Raw genomic sequence first — 12384 nt, 5'->3', positions numbered from 1 at the left:
ACAGAGAAAGCCCTGCCCTCATGCGGCTTACATCTTAATAAGATACCCATAGTTTCTGTCCCAACTCTAACCAATATTCTTATTCATTTTCATGCAGGAAGGGAATGAGAGAATTGGGTTCAGAGACTGTGCTACAGGCCAAGTGCCCCCAAGCAAGTAGAAATGTTTATACTCAACTTTTAGATTCAGAGGCTTGGAACCTAAGGTTTTCCCACATTGGCATCATTATCTTATTTGAAATTTTAAAGTAGTCCTTCTAGGGACTTCCCTGGTGGCGCAGTGGTTAGGAATCCGCCTGCCAGTGCAGGGGACGCAGATTCTAGCCCTGGTCTGGGAAGATCCCACATGCCACGGAGCAACTAAGCCCATGCGCCACGACTACTGAACCTGCACTCTAGAGCCCGCGAGCTACAACTACTGAGCCCGCGAGCCACAACTTCTGAGCCCACGTGCCACAACTACTGAGCCTGTGTGCCACAACTACTGAAGCCTGTGCGCCTAGAGCCCGTGCTCCACAACAAGAGAAGCCACTGCAATGAGAAGCCCACACACCACAACGAAGAATAGCCTCCGGCTCGCCGCAACTAGAGAAAGCCCGCGCGCAGCAATGAAGACCAACACAGCCAAAAATTAATTAATTAATTAATTTAAAATAAATAAAAATAAAAAAATAAAGTAGTCCTTCTATGGGGTCTCTTTCCATCAGGACTTAAGTCATTTCTCAAGAATATACTAAATACTCCTGAGGGCCTGAGGGAAATTAAAAATGTACTTTCTTAGCACCTGATTTTCAACCACTGTGAAACTTGGCCACTGGGGAAGTTGTCTCATTCCCTTGACATGAAGACCCATTAACAAAAACTGCATAGAAGTATGAATAATAAATCTGTAGGACATTTACAGTTTGACAAAGCACTTTTAAGAGCTAGGCAGAGCAAGTATTATTATCCCCACTTTATTAAGGAGGAAGCTTAGGCTCAAAGTTGTAAAGTGAGTCGCCCAGAACTACATAGTAAATAGCAGATCATGGCTGCCTAATTCGTAGTGTAATGTGCTCTCTGTTGTGTTATTCTACTGGCTATGTCCAGGGGATAGAAATCTGGAGAAGGGTTACTTCTCAACTCTGCAGAAGGTTCCCTTCCTTAGTTCTAAAGTGAAGGCAGTCTTTAGCCATACTTAATCACATTTGAATATAACTTTTCTACTTTGCTTTGAACAAATGACAATCAATATTTTTAAATCTGCAACTAAGTTTAACTGAGAAAAAGCCTCTGTGAAGTCTGGAAATGAACTTTTTCAGTAATGTGCACCTTTCTTTGGATTGGACCTAAATGTGCCTTTAGTAATGTTAATTTTGCTAGATTTTATGGGTATGCTTATAAATTTAGGACTTACTCTTTTTATGTCTTTTTTTTTTTTTAAAGTCCTTCAATCAGTTATTTATTTATTTATTTATTTATGGCTGTGTTGGGTCTTCGCTTCTGTGCGAGGGCCCTCTCCAGTTGCGGCAAGCGGGGGCCACTCCTCATCGTGGTGCGTGGGCCTTACACTATCGCGGCCTCTCTCGTTGCGGAGAACAGGCTCCAGACGCACAGGCTCGGTAATTGTGGCTCTCTCGTTGCGGAGAACAGGCTCCAGATGCACAGGCTCGGTAATTGTGGCTCACGGGCCCAGTTGCTCCGTGGCATGTGGGATCTTCCCAGACCAGGGCTCGAACCCGTGTCCCCTGCATTAGCAGGCAGACTCTCAACCACTGCGCCACCAGGGAAGCCCTAGGACTTACTCTTACTTTAATTAGCCATAATTATCTGAAACTTGAACTTTGGAATGTTTTTCTCCTCATTTTTAATTCCGCCAGGTCACGATGGTAGCTCTGAAACTAATATATGCACCTTTTATTATTTGGCAAATATTTCTCCAACAAATATAAGATTATTTTAAATTGCTTTCCTATTCACAGTGTGGAGTGCAGTAAAACAAGGAAATCTATGAAATTAGCTTCACCTTTGTTCCTGTCTCTACTATACCGTTTGGTATATTATATTGTAATCATTTATTTGTCTGTGGTTTTTGAGGATGAGGACTTTGTCATGGCATTTTCAGAGGTAGTGTAGTATAAATAAAAGAAAATAAACTTTGGAGTCAGTCAGACCTGGTTCCAAATCCTAGGTCTATCACTTTCCAGCTGAGGGCCCTTGGGCAAATTTGTTAACCTCTGAGCCTCAGTTTACATACCTTTAAAATAAGGAAAATAATACCAACTTCATAAGGTTGTTATGACAAATTATTAAATGCACCCAACACAGTTCTGCTACGTAATAGGTGCTTCACGAATATTTGATATTCCTCTCCTTTTCGTGTTAGCATCCCTAGGCTAACAGGGATACTTACAAAAACGTTTGTTACTTAAAGTCTTATTAAACTTTTGTTGATTGACTGAATGATTGTTTGAATACATATTTTGTCAAAGAAGAATCATATTTAAAGAATAAACAGTTATTATAGAATGAATTTGCTATTAAATTTAACTTTTTTCAATTTAGTTGTAACTTAAAAATGTATTCTGTCTACATTTCAAAATTATTGGTGCTGTGGCTAGTGAGTGGACGTTAACACTGCATAGTCTCACTGCACCAAGCTCTCTGCTTTCTACGTCTTATGAGGCTTCTTGCCTTTTAGGTATTCCATGTGGTTACCATTTTGGAAGTGTTTGTTTTGAGGAAGAAATGTTGCCCTTATCTTCCTTGTCCTTCCTTGTGGCATCCTTTTGGTTTCTCTCCTTTATAACACTCACCTTACTCTAGATTGTACTGACGTTATTTGTAGACTTGTCTTTGGCCACAAAGAGCTCAAAATCTACGACCGAGGTTCTTAACTTATTCAAGGTTCTTGAATAATCTTTTTGAGACTATGATAGAAGGTATGAAATGTCTCCCTAGAAGAATGTACATATGTACAAACAAAAGTTTTCTTATTAGTTCTGGAGGTTCATGGACTCCAGGGTAAAGACTCTTTTTCTAGATTGTGTGTTTCTTAAGAGCAATACCTGGGGGGACTCACCTGGTGGTCCAGTAGGTAAGACTCCACGCTTCCAGCCTAGGGGGCCAGGGTCCAATCCCCGGTCGGGGAACTAGATTCCACATGCCTGCCGCCACTAAGAGTCCACATGCTGCAACTAAGGAGCCTGCAAGCTGCCACTAAGAAGCGTGCAAGCCACAACTAAGAGCCCACATGCCGCAACTAAGACCCGGCGCAGCAAAAACAGATAGGTAGGTAGGTAGATAGATAGATAGATAGATACTTAAAAAACAAAAAGCAATACCTGGGTTTCATTGACCTTTGACAGAGCCTACTGTGTATGTAGGAGATACTCAGCAAATAGTTTCTGAATTGATGAATTAAATGCAAAATGAAAACCTTCAGGTTTCTTACTACAGAATCTCTAAACATGTCTTTTTGTTTCCTTAGGCTTCCATCTCAGTGGCACAGTAACTGAGCCGGCCACTACTTCTGAACCAGCAGTGACTTATAAAGTTGCCATCAGTTTTGATCGATGCAAAATCACTTCAGTGGCGTGTGGCTGTGGGAACAAAGACATATTCTACTGTGCCCATGTGGTAGCGCTCTCACTCTACAGGATCCGTAAACCAGACCAAGTCAAACTGCGTCTTCCTATCTCAGAAACCCTTTTCCAGATGAATAGGGACCAGCTACAAAAGTTTATTCAGTATTTAATCACGGCACACCACACTGAGGTTCTTCCTACTGCACAGAAGCTGGCAGATGAGATTCTATCCTCCAACTCCGAAATCAACCAAGTAAACGGTAATTGTACAACATTTTTGTTGCTAAAAATATATTTTGTTGCTTTATTGCATGTTTAGAGATTGGGATACATTTGCCATTGTAATCACTCAACCTTAATCAGTTCATTCTATCCAAACTATTTATTAACTCTGTTTCTTAAAGCAATCCAATTGTCCGCCTCACAAAGGTTTGGCAAAAAAGGACAGAGAATGTTAGAGTTACATATTGATCTAGTTTATGGACTTCATTTGTCCATACAATCCCTGCCCCAGGAGCCTGTGATATTCAGGAGTGAGAGAAAGCATAAAATAATTAGTGCCATTCAGTGAACTGAAATGGATATGAGAATTCCTTAACATTTCAGAAACCTGCATAACATCAGGGTTATTCCAAAGAGCATCTGCTAGCATTGTGTTTATGAGCTATATAATGGGAGGGTTTATGGATGGAGAAAGATATTATGTTCACTTACTCATTCAACAAGTATATGTTGAGTACCTACACTGTGCAAGTGGTAGCGCTGATTGTTGAGAGCATAAAACAGATATGGTTCCTGCCTTCAAACAGCTTATAATCTAGTAGAAAAGACAGCTAAGTCTGAAATAAATGCTTGCCTTTATTATGAAGCCAGGTTGTAGATACTTAATCACAGGAAACCGTTGAAGAATTTTGAGAAGAGGAGCTATATGAGCCAATTTTTCATTTTGTTGGTTAGGTCCTACTATGTTCCAGGCATCATGCAAGAGACTTTATACATGTTTATATATGTTAATTCATTTAGTTTTCAAAACTACCCTGTGAGGTAGGTATTATAACCATTTCCGTTTTATAAATAAGGAAATTATTTATAACCTAGGCTCACCTGATTTCAGAACTCAGGTTTTTAATGCTTCTCTCTACTACCTCTCTATTTTTAGAAGAAACTTTGGTATTAGTGTGAACAAGGCAGTGAGACCAGATGAATGGCCTGTATAATGCTATAGTATGTGCCAAAGGGCCTGCTTTCTCAGTTGCCCAATAGAGCTAATCAAGTCCTACACACAGCCTCACCACTCCTCAGAAATAAGGATAGTCGGACAGGCTTCCAGGAACTCTTGCTAACTAGCCGAAATAATCGTCTGTTGCTTTATCCTCAAAGTTGTAGTGTTTACATGGTAACTGAGCTCTATTTGAGAGATACTGTTAAAGAGTAACTTTATATATATATATATATATCTTCTTATCCCACATAGGGAGGCTGTTCTATTTCTCTGGCCCCCTTAAGTCTAGAGTTCTTAGGGACCTGAGTTCAGATCCAGGTCTGTTAACACCACAGCTGGGCTATGGCCTACTTTCGTGCATCATTCCCACTAGCTCTTTCTCAGAATTTTTGCCTATATCCAAGCTCTCTTGCCTTTTCTTGAACTAACCACCTTGGTTGAGTACCTGTATTGCACCTGCCTTGTTCATCACCACTGTCACCAAAGCAACCCTCTTTCCCCTTTACCACTGTGCTGAAGCAATCTTTATTCCTCGTTATACCTCCCATCTCAGCATCTTATTATTTGTCTGAAATTAGTCTAAGTTGCCACAGTGAACTTGAGATGTTATTCTCAACCTTCCCCAGGAACTACTCCTTCTGTACCTGTGTTTATTCCAGACTAATATTAGCTTTCTACCCCAGGTTCCCTAGTATTCCACAAGGTCTTTCTTAATATATTTCTAATAACCAGTGCTGATACAGGCAATGTTACTGAAAATGGTGAGGGGGAGGAGTGGATATATCTTAAGAGGCAACATGGACGGGATTCAACATCCAGGTGTGTAGGATGGGTGGGGAGTGAAGAAGAGGAAGATGAGAAAAAACTCAGTTCCAGAATGTCCAGCTACGATGGCTGGATTTGACAATAATGTTGCCATTCACTTAGGGAACGTAAGGGGAGGGATAAATTTAGGAGGAAGACGAATTCAGTTTAAGTTTGAGGTGCTTGTAGAACACTTAGGTGAAGATTTCTGATACAAAATTGGGTATGTGGATCTGGAAATGAGGACAAAAGTCAGAATTTTGGAGTTATTAGCATAGAGATGATCTTTGAAGTCCTGTTTCTGTTCCCTGCTAGATCTATAAACACCTAGGACATCTTCCGTCTCCTCTCTCTCAAGCCCTACTCTTCACCAAAACAGACTTTAAAAAGCAGGAATAAAATTTCTAAAACTGCTAGCTACCTGCTTTTTTTTTTTTTTTTTAATTTATTTAATTTTGGCTGCGTTGGGTCTTCGTTGCTGCATGTGGGCTTTCTCTAGTTGCGGTGAGCGGGGACTACTCTTTGTTGTGGTGCGTGCGCTTCTCATTGCGGTGGCTTCTCTTGTTGTAGAGCACAGGCTCTAGGCGTGTGGGCTTCAGTAGTTGTGGCACACGGGCTCATTAGTTGTGGCTCATGGGCTCTAGAGTGCAGGCTCAGTAGTTGTGGCGCACGGGCTTAGTTGCTCCACGGCATGTGGGATCTTCCCAGACCAAGGCTCGAACCCGTGTCCCCTGCATTAGCAGGCGGATTCTTAACCACTGCGCCACCAGGGAAGCCCTAGCTACCTGCTTTTAATCCCAGGAATGGATCCAGGTATTGCTCTGCTCCTCATGTCCCTGAAAACTCTTATTAGTCCCTGTAAGTGGTTTTAGCTAGACTTTGCCTTGTCCCCTTTGGATTGGTGACTCAATTTGGACTGTCTTTCCAACTCTTCATTTAGCACTGCTCCATGCTCTGTTTGTGATTTTCTCTGGTAACTCCATACACCGAGATTCTCTGGCATATAGCGTCCAGGCCAGGGCTTCAGTTGCTCTTTATCCATACAGAGAGTTTGGATACCAAGAGAAAATTATGATAACTTGAGGAGTTAGGTCAGGAACCATGTCTTACAAATTTCTGAGTCTCCATCACCAAGCATGGTACCTGGAAAATAATAAGGTTTTGTTGAATGAATACAGCCATGCACATACAGGTGATGAAACAGGGGCCAGTGTAGGAATTTGCAAAGTAGAATGAGAAATGAGGAGAAGCTAGCAAGTAACTATAAAATTGAGTTTTAAGTATAAAATTGAATTTTAAGAAGTAAATGGTCAACAATGTTGAATATTGTGGAAGATACAGACCAGAACTAACAAACATAGAACAGCAATTTGGGGGAAATAGAGACTATGCAGAGAGAAGAAAACCTTGAAAAATTATTATTAATATCATCATAGGAATAGAAGAAGATATTGTAGCCATGAATAAAAACTGGATACTATAAAAAGAAATTCACAGAACAGAAAGAACTAATGAATATTACAAATATAATGGCAAAAAAAATTATAAAACTAAGTGATGGAAAATAAAGATAAGGAAAGTTCTATAGAGTAGAGCAAAAAAGACAAAGACTTTTTTAAAAAAGAAGATGAAGAGATGAAAAATAGGAAGAAAAAAGGATGTTAAAATTAAGAGAATGAGTCCTGGAATTCCGATGTTTGAAAAATAGGGATTCCAGAAATAGAAAAACAGAGGTAAGGAATTCATCAATAAAATAATTAAAGAATGTTTTCTAGAACAAAAATGTGTGAGTTTCCAAAGTGAAAGGATTCCACTAAATGCCCAGCAATGGGAAAAGAAGAATCTTTTGAATAAATAAGGCTGGATCAATTGGAAATTCATTCTGGGGAAAAAAAAACTTGATTCCTACCTCATGCCATACAGAAAAATTAATTGCCAATGAATTGCAGATATAAAATGTGAAAAGTAAAACAATAAAGCATATAGGAGATAATATGAAAAAAATTTTCATGTTCTTGAGGTAAAAAAAATTTAAGTAGAAGATTGATAAATTGGACTACATTAAAATTTTTAAACTTCCGTTTATCAAAAGGCACCATTAAGAGACTAAAAAGGCACGCAATAGTGGGAGAAGATATTTACAATACATACAGCTGACAGAGGGTTTGTATCCTAAATACCTTAAGAACCCCTACAAATAGTAAAATGGACAGAGACACAAAAAGGCACTTGGCAAAAAGGATATCCAAGTGGCTAATAAACATATTAAAAGGCACTTTAACTAATTAGTAATCAGGGAAATGCAAATTAAAACCACAGTGAGATTCCACTACATAGCCACCAGAATGGCTAAATTTTTTAAACTATCAGTATCAAGTATTGGTGAGGATATTGAGCAACTGGAACTAATATATTGCAGGTAGGAGTGTAAATTGTTACAGTCACTTTGGGGAAACTGTTGGGTATCATCTAACTCAAGTTGAACCTATGTGTACCCTACGACCCAGAAATTCTTCTCCTAGATGTCCTACCCAGTGGAAATGAGTAGCATAATTTGTGAGAGCCTGAATAGAAACAATCCAAATGTCCATCAGCAGTAGAATGGCTTAATAAATTAATATGTTCATGTAATGGAATACTATATATCAATGAAAATAAATTGTTTTGCTAAACATAATAATATGAGTGAATCTTACAAACATGATGTTGAGTGAAATAAGCCAGACACAAAAGAATAAATGTTGTATGATTCCATTTATGTAAGTTCAAAAACAAGTCCCCTAGTGTTAGAAGTCAGGTTAGTGGTTAATTTGGGAGAAGAGGAAGGGAGGATGGTGTTTGCAAAGGGGCTTCTAGCTGCTGGTAGTATTCGGTTTTCTTGACTTCAGTGATAGTTATTAATAATCACTATGTGATAATTCATCAAGCTTTACAATTAAGATTTGTTCACTTTCCATAATTCATATTTCAATTAAAATTTCTAAATTTAATTTAAAAAGCTGTTGTGTGTTTGTATGCATGCATATGTGTATACACATATGTGTAGGTAACCGAACAAAAAGACGGAAGAAAATACACCATGATATTAACAAGGAAACTTATGGTTTGGAGGCACTATGAGTGGATTTTTATTTCTTTATTCTTTAGTATATTTTCTACAATAAGCATATATTGTTTTTATAATTTAAAAAAGGATGTTTAAGAATGAAAGAAAAATTGATTCCACAGATTTATCAGTTCCCTCAGGACAGGTCTCACTGTTACAGTCTTAATGCTAACTTGGAGCCTCAACCCACATGATAGTTTGTTTAATAATTATTTATAAAACATCCTTTTATTTTATCTTCACTTGTTATCGTTTATCTTATAATCCTGTGGAAATTTTCATACAAAAATGTCAAAGTATCATTTATATTGACCAAGTCCACTTTACCACTACTGAGGGTAATTAGTTTCATACTCATCTCTTTTTATAAAAAGACTAAAATGTTCTAACCAGTGAACACATATAGGGATATATTTATCTTTTGTTTTTAACCAAAGGATCATTTTTTTTAAGATTTTGCCTGGGAGTTAGTGAGAGAGCTAGAGAAGCTGGTTGTGAACTCCAGGCCTGGTTTGAAGCTGGTTGTGAACTCCAGGCCTGGTTTATCTAGTTAAAATTATCTTTGTTCTTATTCGTTCATTCCTAAATGCTGTACCCTTCTCTGCTATCTGACCTTTAATGTTGCTATTCTTAAAATTAATCTTAAATTTTCTCCTCTTATTCTATATGATCTCTGCAGGCAATCTCAGCTACCTCCTTTACCTTAATGTCATCTATGTATTATGACTCACAGATTTACTTCTCCTATATCCAACTGACTATTCTATATCAAAGACATCCCCAAATCAACATATCCAAACATGAATTTATCTTCTTCCTCAACTTGCACAATAAATAGCACCATCATCTAGCCACTGGATCATGATAGAACACTTTTTTTCTCATAATCCACATGCATTCCAGTGCAAGACCTGTTAATTTTACCTCTCAAATATCTTTCATCATTTTCCACTTCTCTCTGTTGATACTGTCATCACCCTAAATAAAACCACTATAATCTCCCACCTAAATTGCTACTATAGCCTTCTAACTGATCTTTCCATATCCACTGTTGCTCCCTTCTATTCCATTCTCCACACAGCCATCCAAAGTAACTTTTCTATAACTACAGATTTTGTCATATCACTTCTTGTTTAAAATCCTTCAATGGCCTCCTGTTGCACTTAGGGTAAAATCCAAATTTCATACGGCCTGCAAAACCTTGCATGATCTGGCTTTTGCCTTCATTTTCACATGATATTCCCTCTCCTTGGAATACTCTTCCTATCCTCTCCCCCTTGTTATAGATGTACTTAATTACCACAATGATTTATGGCTTCATGCTTTTTGAGCATAAAATACACACGGTATTTCTCCACTCTCTGCCAGGCTAACTCTTATTCATTCCTCAATTATCACTTAAATGTCACTTTCTCGGGGAAACTTATTTGACCTTTCTCTACACACAGATATGTACCTGGGTGATTATTTGCTTGACTCCCTTTCCCCAACTAGTCTATCAGCTCCACAAGGACAGGGACTACGTCTGCTTATTTTACACTGTCTATCCAGTGTTTGGCACAGGCCCCTGGCACATAGGAGGCTCTCAATAAATATTGAATAAACAGAAATGTCTTAGAAAATCCTTCTTGGGCCTTTTGGGTTTTTTTCCGGCCATGCCTCAAGGCTTGCAGGATCTTAGTTCCCAGACCAGGGATCCAACACAGGCCCTCGGCAGTGAGAACCCGAGTCTTCACCACTGGACCGCCAGGGAACTCCCATGACTTTGATTTCTTCAACAGCCACACCAGCTCCATATAGACTGTTATCTGGACGTCTCAAATACTGACTTACTCCCTTTTTTTTTTTCTGCAAGCACCCATTTTGGCAGCTCAGTTTCTTGTCTCCTCTGGGTTCCTTATAGACCAGAAAACATTTACGCAGTTTACCTTCCTTTCTTTGCTATCAGATAAACAACCCTTTTGAAGTTTTAGGTGAAATTTTACTGTTAATAACTCTCTAGGCTTTGCCTATCCTAGCCTAATGTAAGGTACCTAATGCCGGGCCTGGCACATAGTAGGGGCCTAATCACTGCTTGCCGTTATTATAATTTTTGAGCTCTCATTTTCAAAATCCCCTCCTGGTATTCCAGCAGTAATTGCACTATCCCAGAAGTTTTCCATCATGTGCACACTCGGTATTAATAAACTGTGGCCTGATTTCTTACACAGCTGCTGCTACTACCAACAGCTGGGCCCAAAAGATGCACCAGTTTGCTCCATACCCCTTCAAATCCTTAGAGGCGGTGTCACTCCACACCTCCAATCTGTTGACTAAGGCTAGCTCCCCTGGGAGACTGGGTCCTGCTCCTGATTTTTCTTTTTCTAGTTGAACCACCCAAGGGTAAGAATTGGTATTCAAACCATCTCTGCCCTTGCTTTCGGAGCACCATTGCTATTCTTTCCTCATCAGCAAGGTACTCAGAGGCCCAATCCTTGGTTTATACCTAGTTTATTTTATTTTATCTCAGTTGCATCTCTGTAGAGCTAGTGAAAACTAGAATCAGAAGTGAGACTCTGTAATCTGCATTTTTAACAACAAACCCCAAGTGATTAACATTTGAGAATCACTGTACTGGTGAGAACTCGTTATTTTCACTGTGCGGAAAATGCATTATTCTGACTTACCCTATATTCTGTGTGGTAGAATAAACCAAGAAAGGATTTGGCTATTTTCAGACACACCATCCAGCTTACATTCAGGGTCTGAAACCAGGTGGTAGATCACAGCAATATGAGGCTAGAGGCCAAAGTATAGCTTTGTAGTGAAGAACAAGACTTTGAAGAGAGACCAACATATAGATTCTAACTCATATAATTTCCATCTGTTATATTACTTATCTGTATAAGCTTTAGTTGTTTTCGCTTTAAAATTAGGATAATAATGCCACCTCATAGAGTTGTTGGGAGAGTTCACTGGAATATACTCAACAGATATTCATTGAGCATCTACTATGTGACAGGCACTGTTCACATGTTGCAAATATACCAGGAAATAAAACAATTTATGCCCACAAGGAACATACATTCTAGTGGGGATGTGTATAAAAAGTGCTTAGACTCTGGCGTGGAGGAAACATTCAATGAATGGCTGTTATTAACAAATATTTAAGGATAAGGAGTGTATTTGTTTTTCTTTGCCCACTTTCAGTTTACAGAAGAAGTATAGGATATATTATTTGCCCACCTGGAGCTTAATCAAGGTGGTCAATAGGACAAATGTTTGTTCATTCTATAAATATTAACTCAGTGCTGTAATGATCCAGACACTGTGAGGTATAAAAATGAATCTGTACACTAGTCTTAAAACTTCAATTTAGTTGGTATATATGAGAAGTGCACAATTCCAACGTAAAAGAAATGAAAACAGGTCTTCTGAATAGCCAAAGCGATCTTTTTTTTTAAATATATAAATATATATATATATATCTTTAACATCTTTATTGGAGTATAATGCTTCCCATAGCTAGCTATTTTACATTTGGTAGTGTATATATGTCCATGCCACACTCTCACTTTGTCCCAGCTTACCCTTTCCCCTCCCCGTATCCTCAAGTCCATTCTGTAGTAGGTCTTCGTCTTTATTCCCGTCTTGCCCCGAGGTTCTTCATGACCATTTTTTTTTTTTTTTAGATTCCATATATATATG

At 38.7% G+C, this 12384-nt stretch overlaps 1 protein-coding gene across 1 annotated transcript in view; it reads left to right on the top strand.

Moving 5' to 3' along the window:
• Positions 1-12384, top strand: part of ZSWIM5 (zinc finger SWIM-type containing 5) — a 255235-nt gene that overhangs the window by 179965 nt on the left and 62886 nt on the right. Inside the window, exon 2 of the mRNA XM_036833321.1 lies at positions 3469-3825. Coding sequence (XP_036689216.1) covers positions 3469-3825 — 357 coding nt within the window. The remainder of the gene's footprint in view (positions 1-3468; positions 3826-12384) is intronic.

Source organism: Balaenoptera musculus, chromosome 1 (genome assembly GCF_009873245.2).
Source record: "Balaenoptera musculus isolate JJ_BM4_2016_0621 chromosome 1, mBalMus1.pri.v3, whole genome shotgun sequence".
Taxonomy (NCBI): domain Eukaryota; kingdom Metazoa; phylum Chordata; class Mammalia; order Artiodactyla; family Balaenopteridae; genus Balaenoptera; species Balaenoptera musculus.
This window is presented reverse-complemented; position numbering and strand designations above follow the sequence as displayed.